Genomic DNA, 25,744 nt, shown 5'->3' with positions numbered 1-25,744 from the left:
TTATATTTATTTTTATATTTTTATAAAATACTGTTTTTGCACATACTTCTAATATAACAATTCTTCTAACATAGTTAATAAAAATTTTATTTATTTTAATTAAAAATAAAATAAAATCTTGAAATTACTTTTTTGTTCTTCATCGTGATCGTTTTATAAATTTTTTTTGCATATTTATCCATTAAAAATATTTTGATCATTTTGATTTGAAGCCGTTAATTTTTTAACGACGTTAGATGGCGTGGGTATATATGCAAAAATAAGAATTAAAAAAATAGAATAGTAAAATAAGTGTTTGGCGAGGATATATATACAAATGTAAATTTTGAAAAAATATTTATGAAAAATATTGATATTTAGATGGGTATTCATGAAAAAAAAAAAAAACCCTTTTAAACCTTATGCAGCCATCCGATCTCGACCAAGGTAAAGCGGTATCTCGTTTCGTCTCCGTATCGGGTACGTACCGATATGGCTAAATATAAATGCCGCACAAGGCTCGCTGCTTCCCGCCCAAGTGCGAGGGGAAGCCATGACGGTGGCGGGGAAAGCGCAAGCCCTTCTCCGGCGGCGGCTCTGCAGCCCTACCTTCGCCCATGCCGCCTTCAAATCCTCCCCCGAGAGCAACTACAGGTCCCTTTCCTTCTCCTCCTCCGATCAAGCCCTATGTTTTCCCTTCGATTCCCGTGAAAATTTCCCTCAAGAAGTTATTAAAGGCGTCGCCTTTGTTTTTTCCCATTCCATTACAGCAAGCTGAGGTTCCTCATCTCCAGTTCCATCGCAGAGGCCTGCAACAACTCCGTCCTCCTCCTCGGTCCCCGCGGCTCCGGAAAAATTGCGGTGATAAACACGTCTTTTTATACATTTGATACTGTATATCTTTGCTACTTGTATCTCTAATTGTTCTTGGATTCTAGGTGGTGGAATTGGTTCTTGAGGATTTAAAGGCTGAACACCCTGACGCGATCTCTGTGGTACAACCCCATTTTGATATGTTATTTTTTTAGTGCATTTGGTTCTTGTTGTTCTTTGGGGTCTGTGTGATTGCAAGATAAGTATTGTGTAATTGAATGGGGGCGGGTGTGCGTGTTTCAGATCAGATTGAACGGGCTGCTGCACAGCGATGGCAATTGTGCGCTCAAGGTTGGATCCTTATATAAATCTTTTTTTCCTTCCTAGAATTGATCTAATAATTACTTCTTGTTATGATTGGTATGATAGCATGGAGTGTACATTAGATTCCTTTCCTTTTTCTGTTCTGTTCAAAGATTGATTTAGAATCATATTTAGAAAAAAAAAAGATGGATGGAAACAAAATATAATTAAAAAAATTGGGAAAAAAAGGAATCCTAAGTAACAGTTATGCATGCAGTAGTTAAGTGGACCGACTGAAACCATTATTTCCACCATGAAGCATATTGGGTGTTGATCTAGGTTTTGTGGATTGCAATACCTGACACATGTGGAAGAATGAAGAATGTTTTGAAAGTATGTAGATCTGCACTCTTACTTTGGAATTTTTACAGCATCAACTGAAAACTTCTCTTGATAGATCAAACATAGCATAGAACCAAACAAAATGACTCCATAGTAACCACAAGGGCCAAGTGAGAACACATATGGCTGTAAATTTTTTTAAAAAAGCTTGCATCTTATTTTTAACTCTATGAACACCAATAACAAACTTGCTAATTTTACTATTTAGGATTTATTAGTGAAAAGGAATTTAAGAACCACATAGTCAAAGCGCACAGATGGTGGGGCACATTGCACTAATCAAACGCTCTTTAAATGAGTGAATTCTGGTATAGGAGGTTTGAGGTATGGGAAACGCAGTGTTACATAGAACCAAACAAAATGACTCCATAGTAACCACAAGGGCCAAGTGAGAACACATATGGCTGTAAATTTTTTTAAAAAAACTTGCATCTTATTTTTAACTCTATGAACACCAATAACAAACTTGCTAATTTTACTATTTAGGATTTATTAGTGAAAAGTAATTTAAGAACCACATAGTCAAAGAAATCATAGAAAATGGGTGTACCCATGATTTAACATGTAAATAACATAATCAAGTTGGATCCTGTGATCCACATGTCTTTATTGTCCATCATAAGGATCTAAATCTAGTGATACTAAACTAATCCTTATCTAGGGATGGGATCTGGATTGTTCAGGTCATTTTGATCTGGATAGTAATATCCACATCATGAGTCATAAAATTTTAACAACAATGGAATGAAGTTCAGCTCTCTTTCTTGCATCAATTCTGTGTCTTAAGACTGTGATGGGAAAGTTACTAGAATTCTTTTGATACCCATGAAAGGTGCAAATCAGAATGTTGCTCGATTTGTTTATGCAATTCAAGCCATTTCTGAAGAGACAGGTCAAATTATAAGAAGGAAAAAAAATACATGATCTGTACAAATCATATAGTCCATTATAGTGGATTTCTACTTAAAAGTTAGAATGCACCAAAATGGTGAAATTAAAAAAATCTTGTATAAGCCTTTTGTATTCTATCAATTTTTCACATTTTTTAAGTCACTAGGACTATAATTGCATTATGCTTACACCTGTAGAAGCTAGAATATGGATGCATTCAGAGACTGATTGGGCCTTCATGTTAACTCATGAGAATTTTTGATTCGTTTTCTTATTTTTATATTAGAATTATCATTCTTGTTGCACATCATCTCAATTCAGAAATCTTCAGTGAGACCCTTGTTTGCTTGTGAAATGCCTTTGTTTTTAAGATCCTGTGATGACTAAGGACTTATTTAGTCTATATTTATCACTCAACTCATGTCATCTAGATACTTATTCATTCATATCTTTATGCTAATCCTTTAGATGATTTTTGGTGAATTACTATATTAAATATGAAAGCGATGGCACAAGTCGTGGTTGACATATTTTGTAGGAGGAACTATGCATGGCCTTATATGATGCATGTATGGTGGTTGCGATTCTGTATCTAAAACTATCCCTGGTCTCTTCATTATCTTAATAAGTTTATATCATGTGTCTATATGTTTCATATGCATGAACTTGGCTTTCTAACTTGTTAATGTTTTTATATTTTTCAAGGAGCAGAGACCAACTCTTGTGATTTTGGAGAATATACATTTATCTTGGTTATCGTTTTCTTTTTTAAAGATAAATATATCCCATGCTTGTTATTTTTCCTTTCTTCCCTTTCCCTGATTGATAGATTAGAAAAATAATGAATAATATCCACTGGAAAATAATTTGTTTGGAAGACAATTTTAAGTTACCTTACATTTTACTAAGATGTTCCAATAAATAGATGAACTTTTTGGTTAGGCATGCATAAAATGGTGCCTCCTTTCATTCTTGAACATTTGCCCTTGATCCGTCTTATACAAGTATGCCTTTTATTTTATTTCTTCTAATTTGAGATATCATGAAATGTTTCCTGTTTTAGTTTTTATTATCTCACTAGGCATTTTTGTTGATCTTCAAGGAAATTGCTAGGCAATTATGCATGGAGCACCAACTATTATTCTCTAAAATGGTAGTTCTGAACTTTCATTCTGTTGTTCGAGGGCTGAAAATAGTATGATATATATCATATTGTAAGATAAGAAAGTCTTGTGCTTCTTACAATTATGATCTCTTTACAGGCCTCATCTGATGATAACTCTCAGTTCATGATAGACATGTTACGGTGAGTGCAAATAATCAGATGTGCATTTTGTATATGACGGTTATACTTAGCAACTTTTTGTAATTTGCTACTTTGTCTTGGTTGGATCAATTTCCCTCTCTCATTTCAATGACCCTTTTTTTTTTGCCAGAGAGTGTGGTTTAGCTCACAAGACGGTCATTTTCGTATTAGATGAATTTGACCTCTTCACTCAGGTAAACTGATAAATAAATATATTCGCTACCAAGTTTTTCAAAAGTCATTTTCTATTTGAATATTTTTTATAATTAGTCATGCATATGTCAAATATCAGTCTTTGCAATGCTGTGATGATTTTGTATCAGATGTTCTTTGTGTTTTATAATATAAAATATAGAATGCAGAATTTGCCCTATTCAATACTACCAATTATGATGCCAATATACTAATCTGATGAGTAAAATTAACTCTATTTCTGATTTGCAGGGAAAGCAGCGGTTGCTCTATAGCTTGCTAGATGCAATGCAAACTCTTAATTCTCAGGCTGTAGTCATTGGTGTGAGTTGTCGCTTGGTATGGGACTTACACTAGAATGAAATGAGGGTGTTAAAATTGTATTTAAATGGTTATCTGCTGGTTATATGATGATCATTGTTTTAAATAACATGCCATGAGACCATGATGATGCATATAAGGCTCTGACTAGGTTAGAGAATAGTTAGACTTTAGAGACTTTCAAATAGGCAGAAGTAATTTTTTTTTTTATTGCATGCCAGAATGCCCAAACAATGAAAAGCAAGTTTCTAATGGATCCAATTTGTCATCTTTTTTTTGGTATCTTCAGACACATGATAAACGTGTAATGTTTGAAAAATTGGAAATAAGAATTTATGTGATTTGATGTATTGCTATATGTTGCCTCTTCTGCTTTGTATTGTTTGCTCTATAATTGCCTCTTTCATGGTTGAATCATATATCTCTAATTACCAAACTCTCTGCAACATCATTTGCATCCTCAGGTGGGTGCAGTTCCATGTGTTTTGGTATTAACTCCTATTTATAAAATCCGAAATGCTTAAATTCATTGTTTTTGGAAACTGGCTGCTAGCAGCCTACAGACTTGACTACTTGAGTATTCTTTAATTATTCTCGTAATGCTCTTAAGCTGTCATCTAGTGTGCACACACCTTTGGATGAGCTAATAGCATCCTGGAGGCTTTTTGTGTCACCCATTCATTGTGGGAGTGGATTACCAGCTTGGTAGAGCAGATACTTTAGCATACACTAACAGATGTTTGGATCTGGAAAAGGAGGAATTTGGGCTAACTATTACTTACAGCATGGCACCTGTGGCAGAGGAGCATCTGGGCTGGCTAATGATCAGTAACTGTACTGCCCTCACCATAGTTGACATGACTGACATAATCTTATGGAAGAGTGATTACTCAGCAGTGGGATGGGGCAATGGACATAATACCTTTTCCTCTATATGTATGAAGAATTTCTTAATGATCAAGATAGAATTATTTAGAAGGAAACAACAGTAAACTACAGCTAGACAAAGCTCAGGAAGGCCTTAGAGTAGGAAACAAGACTTCAAAAGTAAATGCCATTGGTAGCAAATTGATTTGTAAGCATGTTGATCTAGAAACTGCATATGTTCCATGACATGTAGGTTCAATACGAATGTGCCTATGAATAACCTTGTTAGCTCTTAAGATAGATAGTGATTTGATATTATGTAATTTCCAATTACTGTACCTAGGTGATCTTACTTATCGGATTAGTGGTGTTGCTAGACTTATTACTTCAAGTTTTTTTTTTCTTTTTTTTTTTCAAGGATGCAGACCAACTTCTGGAAAAAAGAATTAGATCTCGGTTCTCTCACAGGAAACTCCTTTTTGTTCCTCCCTCAAAAGAAGACATACAAAGGTGGTTCCTTCATATCCTCTCACAAAATTTGGATATCTATGCTGAATGTTCTTCCAACCTGCTCCACAATAATCCTTGTTGTCTTCCTCCCATGTGGTGTGCAGATTATTGGAATACTTACTGCATTTGCCAAAAGATTCAAGTTTTCCTTCAAAGTATGTCACAGAATTCAACACAAGGCTCTCTGTATCCTTCTTTTGAGCATTTCATTGGGACACTTGAAACAATACCAACCAGGTTTTCTAAACAGCCTATGAATAATATTTATGATAATTTGAAACCAATGAAGTATTAGTTCTTGCTCCAATTTGCATGGTGGTATCTTCATGCAAAAATTAGTCATCATCCAAGTTGTTGGCTTTTGAGGTACTATTTGTGCTTGTTTGACGTCACTAATCTTTCTGAATGTTTACATGGTAGTATCATAGCAAATACCTTTTCTTCCCTTGTGCTTTTTCTAGAGTTTGTTAACTGTTTGGCTAATGCTAGAAAAGGTAAGAAGTTATTCCTAGCAAAGAATCCTGGAAATTTTAAATAAGCCCTTGACATGTTACAGAATATTTTAAGTGACAAGAAGTTCAAAGAAATCGTCGATTCACTGTTAGATGTTGATGGATCAGTTAGCAACTTGTTGAGGCTCCTGTAAGTTCTCCCATATTGCAAATTTATCCTTCTCGGCATTTTTTTGTTTAAACTTTAGCTCTAGAAAAATCTATTTCAGATTCCGGGCCGTGTCGTACATGGATATGGAGTCTGGATTGCTCTCACTGGAAAACTTCAAAAGTGCATATTTATGTACTTACAGGCAACCCAAGATTGACAACCTTAAAGGTTGGTCACTCGGATATATGACTTGTGAATTATTTATTATTAGATGATTTTTCCCCCTAAAGGCCTACATCTGATTTTCAGCTCAACACTTGAAGCATTTCATTGTTATTCTAATGTGAAGATGTCAATTATAAATTTGGCATGGCCAGCAGATAATGGATTGTGTTTGAAAGTTTGCTTCTGTATCTTTCTGGTTAAGCCTGATGCAATTTCTATAGATCAAATGTTATGACATGACCTTAAGCAGGCTACTTGCATTTATTGATGCCAATGAAACAACTCTATTGGGATTAGAATATAAAACAACAACATGCAAATTCTTCGCTTGCTTTTTTTTTTTTCCTCTATATGTGTGATATCCAGTGATTTAATTGAAGACTGTCATATTTGTTGTCCTGTAATTTACATGAGTATCCATGACTGTAACCACTTATGTAGCTGGAAACACACTCATCATTTATACTATGGTCTCAAGTTCTGTCTTTACCTTTCTTTCCTATCAAGGGCTGCATCTGCCATTTAAGCATTTCCAGTTGCAGATTTAGGTAAAATGATGTTCTGTGTACTTAAGATTCTGAATACATCAGAGAATAAGCTTCCATGAGTTTCCTCAGAATTACCTAAATTCTACATTGCATTACGTGAATTCTCATTTTATCAGTTACTTCTACACCATCAGCAAGTGCTCCAAACCTTGTGCCCTTCTTGTAAATACAGAGTGTTCTTACTAATATAATGTGTAGAGAGACATGAGCAGTTATCCACAATCCCTAGCATGATCTTTAGCTGTATTTTGTTCATATGCATCATGTGAGTTAGGAAAAGCCATGCATAGATTAGTTATCTTATTTTACAAGTAGTTATAACATTTTCTCATAAAATCAAAATAGTCTGCAATGTTTTTTTTTAAAATTTGTCTAAATTATTGTTTCCACCCTTGTCTCCCTATCCCTTGGTGGTTATGCAATAAACATAATTCCACTAAAGTCTCTGCTATATTGAGCTTCAACTTTCTTCTGTAAATTTGTTGACAATGCTTCTGAAATAGTTTTGCAATTTTTATTTTGATGATCTTATTAATTATGAGATTTTATGTTTGTAGCATTGTCAGTCATAATTGAAATTCAAATTTAATTGGAAATCTTGAATTGAGAAATCATGTAATGACCATATTCTGCTATTAACATGTAAAATCAGTTTCCAACATATAGTAAACATGTCATATAAGTCAAGTATAAGGGAACAAAGCTATACAACTTCTATCCTCATATGGTTCATTACATGACATATCGCTAGTGTTGGAAGAAACATTGATCCGAACGAGGGAGGTAGGATCGCAAAGCCTTCGTTCTGATCGTCAAAACAGGAGAGAGAAAAATTTGGGAACAATGGGTTTTATTTCGTTCTGATCGTCAAAATAGGAGAGAGAAAAATTTGGGAACAATGGGTTTTATTGGGAAGAGCTCTTGTACACCTAGGTGGCTCTCTCTCTCTCCCAAGCTCTCTGTTCCAAGCTCTCTCTCCCCTAGCTCTCTGTTACATGCACTCCTCCTTTTTGCCACAGAAGCTTACATTCACATTTTAAAACTCCAAAACCCTCTCGCTCTTTTCCTTCCAGACTCCAGCTTTTATTTGTCTTTCCCTCTAACTGATTGTCTTCCCCACGTCCCACGTCCTCACAACGGGGGTTGTGCCTGATTCGAGATGGCTCGGAAGAATGATTCTTCCTCTCGCTTAACGTGGCTCCCCGCGTTCCACGTTCCTGCAATGGGAGTCGCGCTTGATTCGTGATGTCTATTGAGAAGGTTTCTTCCTTCCGCTTAACGTGGCTCCCCGCGTCCCACGTTTTTGCAATCAAACCCATGCATGCCTCGGGGAAGCTCGGAGAGAATGCCGAGCTCGTTATGCATGGGACTCGCTCATCGTACGTGGAACTTGGAAATGTGAAGGCTCGTCGTGCATGGGACTCGGCACAACGTTCTTCCTCTCACCTGAGACTCGAACACGACGTTCTTCCTCCCGCATGGGACTCGGACACCGCATTCTCGAACTATCCGAGACTCTCTCTCGAGTGCTGGAGAGAAATGGATGACGAAGAAAGTGAAGAGAGTGATGATGAATGGGTGGAAATCGTCCCGGATCACGATTCCCCTTCTTTGGGAGGAGTCAGCTCCTGTTGGTTCTAGAACTGGAGGTGGAGAAACTAAGATTTTTCAGTTTTCTTTGAGAACCATTTTGCTTCACTGGGACGCTGGCCCTTTCGTCCAACTCGGAAGGTCTCTCTGATGCTGCGCCTGGTTGTGGTCGTCTTCCTCTCTAAGATAGTGTCTTCAGGCAATATAGTCTCCTGTTCGGTCACCAAGTCCTCCATAGTTGGCAATGTCACTTTGGGCTCATCGTCTAGCATTGACAGCCCGAAGGGCTTCAACTTCTTGACATTGACAACCGAGTACATTTCCATATAAACTGGAAGCTCTAATTGGCAAGCGTTGTCGCCGATCTTTCGGAGAATCTTAAAAGGTCCATAATGGATGGGTTTGAGCTTTTTGCCTTCACCTTTCAGACGCCTCTTTTCTAAATGCAACCAAACAAGATCGCCCACCTGAAAATCACCTTTGACTCGGTGCCGATCATGACGTTCCTTATACTTTTGCTGGGCCTTCTGTAGCTGTTGCTCCACTTGTTGGTGCACTCTTCTGATGTTCTCCAAGAAGTGTTGTGCCCTTACCATATCACCTTCTTCACTGGTGGTTTGTGGTGTAGTCCTGATCGTGAACTCCAAGTCGAAAGGACTTTGTGGTAGAAAGCCCAGGCAAACTTCGGCTGGAGCTTTGTTAGTCGAGTTGTGCACTGTGTGGTTGATGGCAAATTGTAGGAGAGCAATGCTTTCGTCCCAAGTTTTAGGATGTCGAGCATTGTAGCCCTGAAGAAGATGCACAATAGTCCGGTTGACTACCTTGGTCTGTCCATCCATTTGTGGATGGAAGGCCGTGCTCCGTTTAAGCTTCATGTCCATCTTGGCCCGTAGAGAACACTAGAACTTGCTTAGGAAATGACTGTCGCAGTCGGAAATAATCGAGCCGGGAAGCTCGAAGTTTTTCCACACATTCTAAAAGAAGAGCCGTGCCGCCACCTGTGATAGTCTTTTTGCAAGGCATGAGCACCACCATTTTTGAGAACCTATCGACTGCTACAAATAGGTAGTCATGTCCTCACCGCGTCCTTGGAAGGCCACCCAAGAAGTCCATAGAGAAACTTTCTCATGGGCGTGTCGGGACGGGCAATGGGGTGTATAACCCAACTGGGCGGCCTTCACAACATGCAGCACAACATGCAGCCCTTCACAAATCGGACCACGTCTTGTTGCATCTGTGGCCAAAAGACATGTCACTGGAGATTCTACAGAGTCTTCATGACTCCAAAGTGGCCAGCTACCTTCGAGGTGTGCGCCTCCTGTATCCATTGCACATGTTCGGCCGCCCATGGTACGCAGAGCAACACTCCTTTGTAGAGGAGCTTATCCCGTAGGGCAAACTCGGTTGGCCTCTTTGCTTTAATATCTGCTAATGCGCCCTGAAAATCAGGATCCTCTGCATACCAGCCGGTGTACTCCTCATGGATGGTTGGTTGCACCTGCATAACCATCGACAGGCAAAGGGCTATGGCCAGCAGTCTCGATAGCATGTCAGCCATTTTGTTGTGTATGCCTTTCTTGTACTTGATCACCAGGTTGAACTATTGGAGGTATGTCATCCATTTCATATGACGCGCTTGTTGCAACCTGGACTGAGCTTGCAAATATTGGAGCGGCCGATGGTCGGTGTGTACCACTGTTTCTTTGCCCAAGAGATAGACTCGCCAGTGTTTCACTGCCTGATGTAGAGCAAGCAACTCCTTGTCATATGTCGGGTAATTTTTTTGGGCTCCTTGGAACATCTCATAATGATACGCCACCGGCCATCCTTCCTGTATTAGCACAGCTCCCATGGGATACCCTAACGCGTGTGCCTCGAGCTCGAATGGCCTCTGGAGATTGGGCAAGGCGAGAATAGGTGCCTCGCTGATCTTCTTCTTTAATAGGAGAAAAGTGTCCTCATGCTTCGGAGCCCACTCGAACTTTTGGTTTGCCTTCGTCAATGCATGCAACGGGGAGGCTAAAACAGAGAAGTTCCGGATGAATTTCTAGAGGTACTGGCAAGCGCCCATGAAGCTCCGGACTTCAGTCACAGACCAGGGTCTTAGCCACCCTCTGATCGCCTTCACTTTGTCGGGGTCGACTTGTAACTCGCCGTCGCCCACCACGAACCCAAAATACACTAAGGTTCGTTTTCCGAACTCGCATTTCTTGCGATTCAGACACAACTGATGCTGTTCCAGTAGTTCGAACACCTTCCGCACATGTGTCAGGTGCTCCTCCCATGAGCGGCTATAAATCAGGATGTCGTCGAGGCATACGATGACGAAGTTGTCGATGTAAGGCCACAGAACGTCGTTCATCAGCCGCATGAAGGTGGAGGGGGCATTACAGAGTCCGAATGGCATCACTAGCCTCTCGAAAAGCCCCTGCCGCGTTTTGAACGCGGTCTTCCAAGTGTCGTCATCGCGGATCCGGACTTGGTAATATCCAGATTTCATGTCCAGCTTGGTGAAGATGGTCGGGTGCTTCAGCTGATCCAGCAAGTCATTGATGCATGGAAGAGGGTACCGATTCTTGATAGTGATCTTATTAAGAGCGCGATAGTCTATACACATTCGCCACCCCCCATCTTTCTTCGGCACAAGCTCCACCGGCGAGCCGCAGGGGGAATTGCTCGGTTTGATAACACCGCCTTCGAGCAGTTCGTTCACTTGCCGCTTGATCTCCTCATTTTCTAACACTGAGTTATGGTACATGCCGAGGTTAGGAAGCGTAGAGTCGGAGACGAGCTGGATGTCATGTTCTACTGCCCGCTTGGGTGGTAAACTGCAAGCCTCTTCAAAAAGGCTTGCATGCTCGCCGAGTAGTTTTCCCAACTGACTCTCCAACTCTCTACAAGACAAGGTTAGTACAGATACCTTGCGTTCAAGTTCTAACGGGCGGATCATCACTAGTACAAACTTTTGGCAAGCGTTCACCATTCTCCTCGCCTGGCAGGCAGTCACTAGATCGACGGCCTGGCTTGCCTTGTCCTTGTTGATGATGTATTTCTTCCCATCTTTTTCGAACTGATACTTCAGGATGCGCCAAAAATAGATGGCATCACGCTCCCAGAGGTAGGGGCTGCCGAAGATCACTTGGCAAATGTCGAGGGGAACCACCTCGCATGTTACCTCCTCAATGTACTAGTTGGTTATGGTGAATTGAAACTTGCACTGTCGATTAATCTTAAGCTCCACGTCTTTCTGGATCCATCCAAGCGGGTATGGTCATGGATGCCGTGTCATTTCCAAGCCCAGTTTTTGAACTAAGCTTGCCGAGATCAGGTTCTTTTGACTGCCGGTATCGATGATGGCTTCAATCACCTCTTGTTTCACCTGAATCCGTAGGGTGAACAGTTCCTCCTTATCGAGTACGGTCAGCAGGTTCGAGGCTATCTCCTTTGGCCTAGCCATCCGAGACAAACCCTTATCCACACCTTTGACCTGCCCGAGTTCGACAGTGTCGGTGGAGACCGCCGCTGCCGTTGTACGTTTGCTCCTGTCATCTTTCTTCCACTTCTTTGGGAAAAGTTCTAGATGAAGTTTCCAACATTTTTCCTTTTCATGTCCTGCGATTTTGCAGTGTTCGCAGAACTTGTCAACATTCGACGAAGAGGAAGTTTTACCTTTTCGGGTGTGCTTCTTGTAACGGAAATGGTTAGAAGTTCCTTTCTGGACGCCTTCGGAGCCCTTCTGTCCGTCGGGTTTGTTCTTTAACTCGATAGCCATGGCAATGCCACTGGCACTGGAGACGTCAGTCGCATTGTACAGCCGTAGCTTGTTCTGAATTTGTCGATGCAGACCAGCCACATATTTGGTGAAGACATCTTCATTGTCAAGGGAGATGCCCAGCATCACCGCTAGGCGTCGGAACTCGGTGGTGTACTCTTGCACGATTTGGTTATGGCGCTGTTTAAGGTTGTGCTAGCGGAAGATCTTGCGAGTATCCCATTGGGTAGAATTCCTGGCGGAGCAGACGAGAGAATTCTCCCCAGGTCACCTCCTTGTCACTATTGTCCTTCAGGTAGGAGTTCCACCAAGCCAATGCATGGCTTGATAGTTTAAGCCGTGCAAACATGACTTTCTCGTTGCTACTAAATCCATGAAGGGTGAAGAAGTCTCTAGTTGATCTATCCAGGAATCTAACATCTCCGCATCGGCGGTGCCGTCGAACATCGGAATGTCAATTCTAGCCTCGACTTTAAAAGGTCGAGACCTCCCTTCTGTCAGCGTCGTTATGCTTGCACCATCAAGGTCGTGGTCGTCGTCCTCCTTCAAAACCGAGGTGCCCTCAGTCTTGTTTTTGGTGGCCATTATGCGCACCCTCGGTAGAGGAAAATCACCGTCATTCTCTTTGGCCTCCGCCGGTGGCAGAGGGGGTGTCCGGGTTTGGATCCACGCAATGATGGACTCTAGCTGGCTGGCCAGCCGATCAACCTTTGTGGTAAGGTCAAGCTGGTCCGGTGCTTGCTCGATGTAGGTGGACATCGACGATGAAGGTTTGGCCTTCCTTGTTGGCCGACGATGAACTTCCAAGACGGAGAAAGGTTCGCCGGTTGCCTGGTAGCCGGATTTGGTTAGAACTATGCACAGGTGAGAATCTTTAGCTCTGATACCAAAACTTGATCCGAACAAGGGAGGTAGGATCGTCAAAACAGGAGAGAGAAACGTCTTGGGAACAATGGGTTTTATTGGGAAGAGCTCTTGCACACCTAGGTGGCTCTCTCTCTCTCTCTCCCAAGCTCTCTGTTCCAAGCTCTCTGTTATAAGCTCTCTCTTCCCAAGCTCTCTGTTACAGGCATTCCCCCTTTTTGCCACAGAAGCTTACATTCACATTTTAAAACTCCAAAACCCTCTCCCTCTTTTTCCTCCAGACTCCGGCTTTTGTTTGTCTTTCCCTCCAACTGATTGACGTAAGACTCAGGCTACTACTTCTCACTGGCTTCCCCACATCCCACATCCTCACAACGGGGGCCGTGCCTGATTCGAGATGGCTCGGAAGAAGGTTTCTTCCTTCCGCTTAACGTGGCTTCCCGCGTTCCACATTTTCGCAATCAAACCCATGCATGCCTCGGGGAAGCTTGGAGAGAACGCCGAGCTCGTCATGCATAGGACTCGCTCGTCGTGCGTGGAACTCGAAAATGCGAAGGCTCGTCGTGCATGGGACTCGGCACAGCGTTCTTCCTCCCGCTTGAGACTCGGACACGGCGTTCTCCCTCTCACATGGGACTCGGGCACCGCGTTCTCGAACTATCCGAGACTCTCTCTCGAGTGCTGGAGAGAAATGGATGACGAAGAAAGTGAAGAGAGTGATGATGAATGGGTGGAGATCGTCCTGGATCAAACATGCACTCTTGCTTCTCTATTTTTAAGGAGAGGAGCAATCATGGAATGTTGATTCTTAGTATCATCAAAGGTGAATTGTTCATTGCAAAGGTGAATTGTGGAATGTTGATTCTTAGTATCATCAACCTAATCAACATCTATGGAGGCTCAAAAAAGTTGGATAGATTTTCTAATATGAGAAAATCTTATGTAAATTTGGAAATGTACATCACAATAAAATTGTCTAGAGAATTTGGCATGACTGGACTGTTCTCTAGATAAGCACAACCATAAGTAAAAGGCCTTATCCCGTAATACCTGTTTTTGAAATATGAAAGCTGGTGCCTAAAACAGGAGATTGTATCTGAAAGTATCAATGAAACTACCATATCAAGAAATGTAGATAGACTTTTTGTTTCTTGCTGACAGAACATGCATGCTTCCCAGAAGTGTGGTGGTGACTTGGCCCTTTTACTGATGCAAAGTCCATATCGTACTTCAACATTGAAGATGTTCTATTTTGTTGGCATAAATTTTTTACAGCAAGTGTGGAATGTTGGTGGATTTACCCGTTTCATATTACACATAACCCAAGTTGTTATAATTGTCTTTAAATTGACAAAGGTTTTATCATGAGCTAGTTGTCTCATTTGAAACATTTTCAAGCAGATGCCTCCATCCTAGAGCTATATATATTAGTCTGCATGAACAGGTTGGAGACCAAAGAACAAAATTCATATAACTTCAATTCTATAATGAAAGGTCAGGTTTCTTTTTGCTCCTATGCTACACTATTGGCTCTGGAGATAATAAAATGCTGAGTTTGGTTGGTCCCGTATTTTGCAGAATATAAAGCTATACATGATGCTTATAAGACCTCTGACAACTATGCAAACAATGTCTGTTTACGGGTGAGTATTATCAATTCACAAAATGAGCAGATGTTTCCTCAAGAATGTTGTTGAAATTACATACAAGCTTCTGGTTTTATGCTGCAGGCTTTTGAACATCTTCTAGAACAGGAATTGATTGGTTTTACTGACAGCAAGGGACGGACTCCATCCATTGAATTTCGCCCTGTGAAACTTTTGATTTCCTCTCGTGAACTTTATCAGGGGTTGAAGTCAAACTCTTCTTGTCCTGTGAGTTGCTTTTATCATTTCTAGCATGCAAGTTGAGATCAAGATAACTGATTTTCCTGACACTTTTATCCGGACAATGAAAGTTCTTTAAAAAAGTGAAGAGTTTTTGATTATTAATCTTTTCTATATTATGTACTAGTATGTGATTCGGAGTAGCATGATATTTTTGTCAAAAAGATTGACCCAGCTGAGTTTGCTCTGCTAGGCTATTCTTCAGAAATTGTTCGATCATGAAAGTTACAAGTAACTGGCTGGTGTTCTCTGTTATTCCATAAGTTGCTGATTGACTGGAACTCCAACTCCGATGGTACTTTGGTGGTCTTGAGGTGAGAAAATTGTTTGCTTTCTCTTTGTGGGCAGTGAGCTGTTAATGACCTGCAGTAGAAGGAAAGACATGCTGATGTTGGATGCGCTTCCTCCTTGGACTGATATGCTTTTTGTATGTTAATCAGTTTCCATGCATGGACAATTTTTTTTAATCATGCTTTGCTAGCATATGGAGATATGCATGCAGTGCAACCAGATTGGCTAGCATCCAGCTTGTAAACTGTCAAATATTATCAGTATTTATTGAACACAAGTTGTCTAAGTGGGAAAACACAGGAAGGGGCAATTAGATGCTTTCTTTGTTCTGACAAATGTGTAGAAATGTGAAAACCAATGGCAAATTCTGGCTTAGATCAGAAGTTGAAACAAGTGCCATCTTGTATTCTCCATTGTCTTTCCTGTTTTTGGTTATATTCCAAATCATTCCACACTAATTTTTTATGTTCACAATTTTGTGCATCATGCTTGGAAGGACCTGTGTCGTAATACTCCTTGTGCTAGGTGCTAACCATTCAATTGAATATGATTTTCATCATAATCAATGCATTTTGGAAATGCATTCAAGCTCATAAGTTGAAATGGTCGCAACATACATTGGTAAGCAGGTTTGTAGTGGACATTCTAATATATTTCTGTGAGATATTTGAAGAAATAGAACAACTTTCCATTTGAAAAATTTCTGCAATCACAATGTGGTCCTTCCATTTGAAAATTTCAAAGATTGACTTGACTTGGTCTGATTTAAGTGTTGCAGAACAAGGTAATATTGGTCCCTATCAAAGTTGAAGATCTTTCCTGATATTCCCCTAGATCATTCTTGTTTGTAAATCTATGGCTCAGCTTAAGAATGGCTTCATCAAATGAATCCACTGCTTCATTGACTGATGGTGATTATCAACCTGGTGACGAGCCAAAAGCCAGTCGGTATTCAAAATATTTTTCATTCATTTTTTCTTAAGATGGGTTTCTTTCTTACCTTTCGCATTTAAATCAAGCAAGATTGAAATTGGTTGCCATTATGTCCATGTAGAAATGATATATGGATTTTTTTGATAGATTCAACTTTAGGTTAGGTCAGGCCGGCAAGCAGAGGGTTTCTCAAGGAGAGTGGCATGGACAGTAATTATTCGTTGTTGATTAAACTTCAACACTATAAACCAGAAACACTGTCTATTCAGCTCGATGAATGGTTCCTCAAGTTGGCAAGAATACTCATCGTTCACTGCCTGCAGCTGAGAGATTTTTGTTTTCTTCAATTAATCTGAAAGCCCTGTGGACTTTTTGGAGACATGTTAATATCCAAGCCATATGGAGAAACGAGGTGGTGATCATTTGCTAGGGTTAATAGCTGGAGAGGACTTTACAAAGATCTTCTCTCGTATGATTGGCTAAAAGAGGCTTCTGAGCACCAACATAAGATCTTGCTTACCTTCAAAGTCTTAAAGTTCAGGCAGGATATTAATGAGCTCTAATTTTTGTTAAGTTATTGCTCACTTCTCTTCTTCTCCTTCTCTGTACTCTATTCATTATCGTAATGGAGTACATTGGGCCCTGCCTCTTTTTTTTTTTAACCCAAAGAATACGTGTCAAGGTAGCGGAAGTTTCGGTCTAGTTGCAGCTAGTATTATTCCACGGATTTGGTTTGGTATGATTTGGTTGGGTTTGTTTGCACAGGGTCTCGTCAACAAATGTGCTTCTGGTCAAGTTGGGATGAATCAGGTCCGGTTAAGTTGGCCAAGTTGGGTCTACTTGCTCTACGTTGGCCCAGTGTCATATGATACGTCTTTTTCGAGCCTGACTCGATTACTTCTCGTTGCCTGGGAATCTCTTTTATGGGGACAAACTATTGATCGCATTACACCCCTATCGTGGCAAAGAGAAAAAGTAGTAGAACTTTAATAAAAGAAAAAAGATCATTACATCAACTAAGAGTGACATAATTATACCAAAGGAGGAAATAAACTAATAAAAATGGTGGAAAAGGTTCCTACCTACCTTGATTGGTTCTTCCACGGGCCTTAGAAAAGTAAATTATCATAACTATTTGGAAAGACCGGTCTCTGTCTTTCATACTCAAAAGAATTAGTAAATTGTCCATTCAGGAACCTTCTCTCGCCGAAGATTTTTCTTTTGCTGAAGCTGGGTGCAGACTATTTCTTCATAGCATGAATTTACTATTTTTTTATGCCAATAATCTCAACTTGATATGACATTAATTCTATTTAATTTATTTATTTTTATCTTATAAACAGTGTTCTTTTGATCTCTAATCCAAACAGCCAATGTCTATGTAGGTTGCTAAAGGTGATTGTACCAGTAGCGGATACCAACATGTGAACCGCATATTATTTGAATCAAAATCATGTATCATCAAACGAAAGTTTCATTGCTTTTGACTTTTGGTAGAAAGTCACCGACAATTTGAGAGAAAAGATGCCTTTGTGACTATGACATTAAAAAATGGGAAGAGTTTTAGAACCGGGGTGTCGGTGTAACGTAGAAAGGGGAGGTGTGTCTCGCTGAGACTTGGTATACGCTAAGACCCAGTTTGGAGAAGGAAACATGGGGGTTTTGTCTGATCAGAAAAAGCTATAACTTTTTCTTTTATTATCGAATATTTCTTTCTCCTGAATTGATCCATGGCGCATTGCATATGATCCGAATTCTAAACTGCTTCAAATGATCGAAGATATTTCTTTTCTCAACATAATCCATGCTTAAATTTGCATGAGCAGGAGAGAAATGATGATGATTGCTATATCCATGCTTAAATTCTATTGAATTTGAGTATATCATACTAGAGCAATATATTCAGGATATCTTTCTAGCTCTTGACCCAAATTATGCTATGTTTTCTCGATTTTGTGATCCTTCAGCACACTCACATACCTTGCATGCTTGTTTCCATGGAAAGGGTTACCCATTTCCATGTTAAGATCCAAAGCCTAGTCCTCTTTCAAAGAGTTACGATACCACCTACACTAAGCAAGCTATACCCCAAGTGAATCATCAGTATTTTAAACATCATAGGAAGAGGCCCTTTCAGTACAACCATTGTGGGGGGCGGGGGGAGAGCGGTTGGTGAGAGATGGAGAATCTTATCTATTTAGAAAGCGTCAATCTTTTTATCATACGAAAGTGTCTTTATAGTTCCACTAATTATACTGCTTTTAGAAAAAGAAGTCAAATGGTTACTTAATCCTGATCGTTGATATTATAACATTAAAGAAAAATCTATGTTTCATGTACCCAATGCTCTCTTAAGTTAACTGTAATTATGCTAGGTTGCTAGTGATGTTAGATAAACAAAATTAAAATATAACATATTATATATACACCATATATGTTGCGACACGCAGGGAAAATAATGAAGCAAGAAAAAAAAAAGAGAACAAAATTATACAATATTTATGTGGTTCGGCCTAGCAACCTACGTTCAAAGGCAGAGACAATGCAAAAGTTTTACTATAAAAAAAAGATATTACAGGGCACAAAATTACCTTATAAAATCTAGCCCTCCAGTATACCTGATCTCCAGAACACTCGATCGTACTCTTTCCTTAGGATTACAAGATATATATATATATATATATAAAGTAAATCGATTTAAACTAGAACCAGTATTTATACAATAATCGAGTTAGGCCAATATAAACTGGTGTTGTGAATCGATGTGGATTTGAACTGGTATCCTAATTCAACTTTCTAGAATTGTTTTTTATAAGCTTTGTGTTCTAGAACTTGTAAACTTAAGACATATTCAACAATACATAAGTGGCAAAACTCGAATTTTATTATTAATCTTATGTCTTTGGCTATGATAAAAACTTTAGAAGCAGGTGAATTGGGTTATAAATCCCCAAAGGTAAATCTCGCAGTTAATAGAATACACTAGTTCAAAGATCTAGTTATTCTTCAGTACATAATATTTCAAGAAAGACACTAAATTTTAGTCATCAGTGAAGAAAATGATGGACTTATGCATTATATAATTTGCTTTATGTGTATAATATCCTATTTTTCATTCTTTAATACACAAGAAATGTATTAACTTTCTTTTATGATTTAAAAAAGAAGCAATATGCTATATTAGATGCTAGTTATAGCTATAGATATTGTACATTTTAAGAGTACTTACTTCATTAGAATACATAATCATAATCATAGAAGTAAATATTCCAAGTCCATCACTACTTAAGAAATTTTTTGTCATTTGTATTTTGAACATAAAAATATAGAAGAGTTCCATTGTTTTTGTGAGCAAATATTGCATGAGATTTCTGCTATCATTATCTTGTCATTTGGTATATGGTTTTTTTCTTAAATTGAAAAATCCAGGCGTATTCTACCAGTAAAAAGACGATGTTCATTTCTGAGCATTGGGTGTCACGGCATCAAAGAAGTCATGTATCTCGTAATGATTTAAGAAGATTTATTTATGTAACAAGCTGTTTTCTTAAAACTATTTATTTACTCTACAGAGTTGTTGGCATGGCATCAGTTCGTTTTTTCAAGCAAATTTATTTTTTTTGTAACTAATAATCTCGATCATACTTCTTAAAAGGGGAACACAAACTAATAATTCAACTATCATCATCATTTCTTTCATTAAAAAAACGATTACATTCAAAATAATCTTTCCCCCCTCTTGAATTCAGAACAAGCTTGCCCTCTTAACAAATCAGTCAGATCTTGCTGTTGGCAATCAGCATCACTGCTTCTTCCACCAATGACCTTCTGAGCAGGAGTCCATGGACTCAGTCCATCACTCTGAACACGAAGTCTGAGAGGTGAGTTAAAAATTAGGTTGTGGGTAGTTGCATGGGTCGACCATACAGCCCCCCATCACTCATTTCATATATATGTATTATATATAAAGGCCTAAACTGATCATGAGGAGCACCAAGCATCCTTGTGGAAAGATAAAAAAAACATAGCTCTCCAAGCTCCACCACAAGCTGTTTAGGGTCCTCTGGTGTGCCTTTGGTAGCAATTCCCTGCAGGAAGTAGAAGACTATAGAGGAAGGCAGAACCAAGACATGGAGTACAAGTTCAAGTTGGCTAGAAACCTCAGCCGCTTCGAGCTGCAGAAGCTTGGCCTGATGGCAGTCGTCGGATGCTTTCTCCTCCTCTCGCCGACCATTCTCACAATGACTAAACCCTGCATGGATTCTTTCTCCAACTGTAAGTTCCTTAATCTCAGACACCTAATCCTTGACTATTGTCCTGTTCAGTAAAGCCTGCTTTCCCTTGATAATTGTTCACCACAGGTTCTATCCATATTAAATGCTTAATTAGTAAGTCTAGACTCCTATAACTTCAATCAGTTTGTCAGTAAATATAACGTTAGTCATTGAGTGAAGGTACTCAATGGCTAGCTGAGATAGGAGATGAACCTATTTTCTTGTTTCTTAAAGCAATCGATGGTCAGATTTTTATGAAAACTGAACATTTGTGACTGAAAACAATGCTAGCGGGTAGGTCGGCGAGTTCAATTCAAACGAGCAATATCAGTTTTGCATGGCGCTGCAGAACCAGTTTGGTTTGGTTGATGATTTACTCGATCTTGATCCAGTTCCATCTAAATCTGGGTAAAAACTCTTGACGACTCAATTCAGCACAAATTATGTTGGTTGAGCAGGTTCAATGGTCTTAGTTTTCGGATCAGAAAACAGTCCCATTACTTCAGGAGGATCAAGTCGAAATTAGGCCTAAGTGAGGAACAATTCGACTCCGAACACTCAGGTATAACTGTATAAGGACTTTGTAGGCACAACGATTAATTCTGACAGTGGTGTCTAGATTGAGAACTAATCCAGCCACAGTGTAATTTGTTGGTGGGTCATCCTATTTGTGGAGACCTATAGTTTGGAAAACCTGCCGTCTAATTCTCACAGAATGCTTCAGTTTTTAACCCCCTCTATCCGTATCACAGGGATCAAGAGCAAGACACTGGAGGATGACCCTGCATGCCATGAACAAGAAATGAGTTCATGTCGAAAGGGTACTAATAATGCATCTCAGGAAGATAATCTCGCCGGCACAAAGCAAGATGGTAAGTCCATGATCAGCTCTTGCAACTCTACTCAGTGAATTACATTTCGACGACAATGTTTGGTGTAATCTAATGCACCTCACCTGTTAAAATGCAGGGAGGAATGATTCCAAGCTGGAGAGCAGGCCTACATGTGATGTCTCGGGTCCGAGGTCGATTGTCTGTGAAATGGATGGTGATGTAAGGATTCATGGGAATTCTTCCTCAGTTATATGGATTGCTTCCTCTAATACTTCTCGAAGAAATGAAGCATGGCAAAAGATTAAACCTTATGCTCGGAAAGGGGACATCACAGCATTGCACAGCGTGCGGGAATTGTCTTTAAGATCGATGAGCAGGCATGATGAAGCCCCTGCTTGCACCGTCAACCACAGTGTTCCTGCTATCGTCTTCTCAACCGCAGGGTACGCCGGGAACATGTTCCATGACTTCTCCGACATGCTGATCCCTCTCTTCCTGACTTCTCACAGATACCATGGGGAGGTTCGATTTCTTATAACAAACATGAAGCCATGGTGGATAAGGAAGTATGGGGAAATGCTGAGGCATCTCTCATACTACGAAATCATCAATTTTGATGATGGTGATGAAATCCATTGCTTCCCGCATGTGATCGTCGGTCTTCAATGTCACAAGGAGTTCAACATCGACCCCTCGAGGCCTCCGGCCGGGTACTCCATGGCCAACTTGACGCAGTTCATGAGGAGCTCATACTCTTTGGAGAGGGAGATGATAACCAAGGCCGGAGAGCACACCGGAAGGAAACCGAGGCTGCTGATAATATCGAGGAAGCGGACACGATCATTGACGAACACCAATCAGATAGTTGAGATGGCTGAAGAAGTGGGATATGAAGTTGTTGTCGTGGAGCCAAGTTTAAGGACGGACATGGCTGAATTTGCTCGGATAGTGAACTCCTGCGACGTGATGGTGGGTGTTCACGGGGCTGGGCTTGCGAATATGGTATTCCTTCCAAGGAATGCCGTCCTGATACAAATCGTTCCATGGGGGCAGCTGGGAGGAATAGCTAGATATGACTTTGGATGGTCTGCATCTAATGCTAGACTCAAGTATTTGCAGTACGAGATTAGTCTGGAGGAGAGCTCGCTAATGGAGCAGTATCCTCGCGACCACCCCATCATTAAGGACCCCCTCTCGGTCCACAAACAGGGATGGGGTGCTGTGAGGGATACGTTCTTGTACAAGCAGAATATAAGACTTGATGTAAGGAGGTTTAGGACTGTTCTATCAGAAGCTCTTGGGCATCTCCATCGATAAGATTATGGAAGCTTTTTAAAGGTTGACAATTTCAAATCTTTTCTTTCTTTTTTTCTTTTCTTTTTTTTTTAAGAAAGAGACAATTATGAATCTTTAAGTCTATTCTTTCACCATATGGTTTTCAGAAACCTAGTTCATGAGTGTAATATGAGGCTAATATAATGCAATGTAATGTACAGAATGGTGTATTCTATGAGCAGAGCTTATGCATCAGGCATCTAAAACTCTAAGAATACAAGGGAATCCTGACTTGCGAGAAAGGATTAGTCGTTGGTTTTGCGCATCAAACATCATTAATGGAAGGTCAGAAACCTTGTTCTTATACAAAGGAAGGAAGACAAAACAGAGGAGGAACATTTTTTGATTAGCTCTTAGCCCACTACGTCAACGCTTTCTAAATAAGTATTGTCGAATCAAGCAAGAAAAAGACCTGCCATACATCCTAATGAACGACTACTTATGCAACCACAGGGTATGCTTCCAAGAGCATGCAGAGTCCTCTCAAGTTGGAAAAGGTAAAGATGAAGATGTTCATTTCTAATGTTGTTTCGTTAAGATGATATTAGGCACATTTTGTCCAAATATACAGAACTTTGTCACTTTGAACTGACTATTTATTTTATGTAGCACGACTAATCTACTCGTTAGCTGTCCCATCTGCCTCTTCATAAAGGCAAGGAAAGGCAAATCGAGTTAGCCCTGATGCAAACAGGGGATGATAGATGAAAGAAGTTCAAGCACTGCTCGGTCCTTTCGATGACCTTTTGAATAAGGGTTTCATCGAACCAGGCTAACCCATAGAAGTGGAACAAAGACAAGTAGGTTTAGGTTTCTATGCAGCCCAGGTCCGACCAGAAAAAAATTCGAGCTTCGAGCCCCAATTGAACTCCAAAATATCATTCAAGAGAAAGAGGGGTGGGGGAGGAAAGATAGGGCATAGTTTGAGGAGAGAGGGGTGAGAGAGAGAGAGAGAAGGGTGAGAAGAGAAAAGGGGGAGGGAGGGGTTTTTGCATAGTTGAGCAAATAGAGGGAAAATGTTCCCCACCGCCTTCATCTTCCCTTTCACCTCCCGCCACCAAAGCTGACGTTGGTCATTCGCATCGCACAAGAAACTCTAGGCATTGAGATCATCGGCAGTGGCCGATAGAGTTTAGGATGGTCTAGGGTTTACAGACAAAGGGGCGGAGGCGCCACCAGCATCAGGACTGGGGAAGCACTTCTCATAAGCTGTGGACATCTCCACATTCCTACCTACTGTACGGATATGCTCCCTATATACAAATTTTATGTCCGTATATTTATTATCTATCAATATTTAATTCCATAGAAAAATTTTATGTGGGTATAGAACCCATACGCTTGGTATTCCACATACATTTCTATGCCGAAGGATATCCACATAAAAGTTTATGTGCAAGATCGATTTTTGGAATACGTTATCCGCATATCTTTCTCCATGGGGTTTCGCTGCCGCATAAGAATTTTATGCACGGATAACAGCCACGTCATACGCATCACACTTTGATAAAGAGAGAGGAGAGACCGGAGAGGGGAGAGAGAACGGAGGCTTCAGGCCCATCATGAAATATTCTTGGGACCATGCCTAGCCCGGAGCCCAACCCAAACAACCTGACCGAGCCCGGCCCGAAGCCAGCCTGGCTCAACAGGCCTCGGGCCTGGGCCCCTATCCGCCTACAAATCCATGACGCCACGCAGCCTGGCCTGCATTGCATGTGGGTTCGATACATAGTCAGAACTCGAAAATACCGAGCCAACATCAACATGGGCCAAGTATAACCTATCCGAACCCACCAGAAAATATACTCCTCGATCACCAGCTTATCAATATTCAAGTAGAAATTGAGAGGTGGTTCCAAGAATCGTGCGAAGGTTTTGGGCTGTCGTTGTAAAACATCCGAGAGTTTCCAAGCATAAAAAGAGAGACACAGAGCAAGAAACTTGAGGTCCCCAACCTAATTTGTACTTCCTGGTTCCCCCCCGAACAAAGACAAAGCCAACAAAGGCAAAGCCATGACCTTCTTTGTCTTTCCTCCTAATACGACCCTTAAAGGTGATTATCCTTAGGCCCTTTTTCGTCTTCAGCTCCAGTCCCAACAAAGAAAAGCCTTTCTTTTCCTCCTCCGGCCTTGGAAAATCCAGAAAAAAAAAGAACTGCTTGTCTCCTGGCGTAACAACTCAAGGATCGATCTATGGAGCGGTCCGCCGACTTAAGATTCTTGGCAGACGACTATATAAGCAATGCAATGCCATGAATTCTCGTTTCCTTCTTAGAAAAAAGCACTCTTTGTTTCCACTTCCCTCCTCTCAATACCTTCATGCAACGACAGCAACAATCCTAAACACCATGGCGTCCCAGTCCTATGCCTTCTTCCACCCACCCAAGTGTTCCGCCGCAAGAGAGGATGGCCCTAGAAACAATAATCCAAACAAAGGCAGCTCCATCAAAATAAATGGCACGTCCGCTGCCATTGCAGCCAATATCGCCTGCCCAGCCTTCCCCTCTCCTGCCTCTGTGACCAAGAGCATCCCTATAAAAGAGAATCGGCAGAATATACCGACGGAGAAGCAGACAGTGGATGCTTTTAGACAGGGCCTCATCATCGAAGGCGGCGTCAGGTACAGGCAGACCCTAGTCATCCGATCGTATGAGGTTGGCCCTGATAAGACGGCCACGTTGGAGGCCATACTCAATCTTCTTCAGGTAAATACCACGATGTGACCGTAGTACCATTTTGTTAGTAACACATGGAAGAGCACTTCAAACTCTTTCGGGCTCCTTCGGTTCATAGAATTTTTTTTCTTCTAAAAGTTGATTTCTTGATATATAATGTTTAAAAAAGTAGCTTTTACATAATAACTTGAGAATCTGTTTTTTTGAAGAAAAAAAAATGTACAAAATATATGTTATGTTCTTAACCAAAAAAAAAAATCTTATCTCATTCTATTTAAAAGCTGAAAAATATTTTTGAAAAAAAATTATCTCAATTTCTAGCTTTTGAAAAA

At 40.4% G+C, this 25,744-nt stretch overlaps 3 protein-coding genes across 3 annotated transcripts in view; all 3 read left to right on the top strand.

Moving 5' to 3' along the window:
* Positions 1–526: 526 nt before the first annotated feature.
* On the top strand, positions 527–15,776 carry LOC103705635 (origin of replication complex subunit 4). Its single transcript, XM_008789435.4, has 16 exons — positions 527–633; positions 750–840; positions 918–974; positions 1,096–1,143; positions 3,491–3,541; positions 3,651–3,694; positions 3,825–3,888; positions 4,139–4,225; positions 5,493–5,584; positions 5,689–5,770; positions 6,141–6,226; positions 6,306–6,415; positions 14,588–14,680; positions 14,765–14,829; positions 14,917–15,060; positions 15,266–15,776. Exons 1-16 carry the CDS (start codon positions 533–535, stop codon positions 15,305–15,307), a joined length of 1,257 nt encoding a protein of 418 aa, XP_008787657.2. The 5' UTR covers positions 527–532; the 3' UTR covers positions 15,308–15,776.
* A 4,606-nt stretch (positions 15,777–20,382) lies between these two features.
* On the top strand, positions 20,383–22,901 carry LOC103705636 (alpha-1,3-arabinosyltransferase XAT3-like). The gene is made up of 3 exons (XM_039125667.1): positions 20,383–20,571; positions 21,323–21,442; positions 21,540–22,901. The coding sequence occupies exons 1-3, from the start codon at positions 20,427–20,429 to the stop codon at positions 22,718–22,720; spliced, it is 1,446 nt and encodes a 481-aa protein (XP_038981595.1). The 5' UTR covers positions 20,383–20,426; the 3' UTR covers positions 22,721–22,901.
* A 103-nt stretch (positions 22,902–23,004) lies between these two features.
* The window catches only part of LOC103705673 (palmitoyl-acyl carrier protein thioesterase, chloroplastic-like), a 7,488-nt gene continuing 4,748 nt past the window's right edge, over positions 23,005–25,744 (top strand). The window contains exon 1 of the mRNA XM_008789480.4: positions 23,005–25,442. Coding sequence (XP_008787702.3) covers positions 24,990–25,442 — 453 coding nt within the window. The 5' untranslated portion in view covers positions 23,005–24,989. The remainder of the gene's footprint in view (positions 25,443–25,744) is intronic.

Source organism: Phoenix dactylifera, chromosome 4 (genome assembly GCF_009389715.1).
Source record: "Phoenix dactylifera cultivar Barhee BC4 chromosome 4, palm_55x_up_171113_PBpolish2nd_filt_p, whole genome shotgun sequence".
NCBI classification, from domain to species: domain Eukaryota; kingdom Viridiplantae; phylum Streptophyta; class Magnoliopsida; order Arecales; family Arecaceae; genus Phoenix; species Phoenix dactylifera.
The sequence above is the reverse complement of the archived record's forward strand: the minus strand, read 5'-3'. Positions and strand labels throughout refer to the sequence as shown.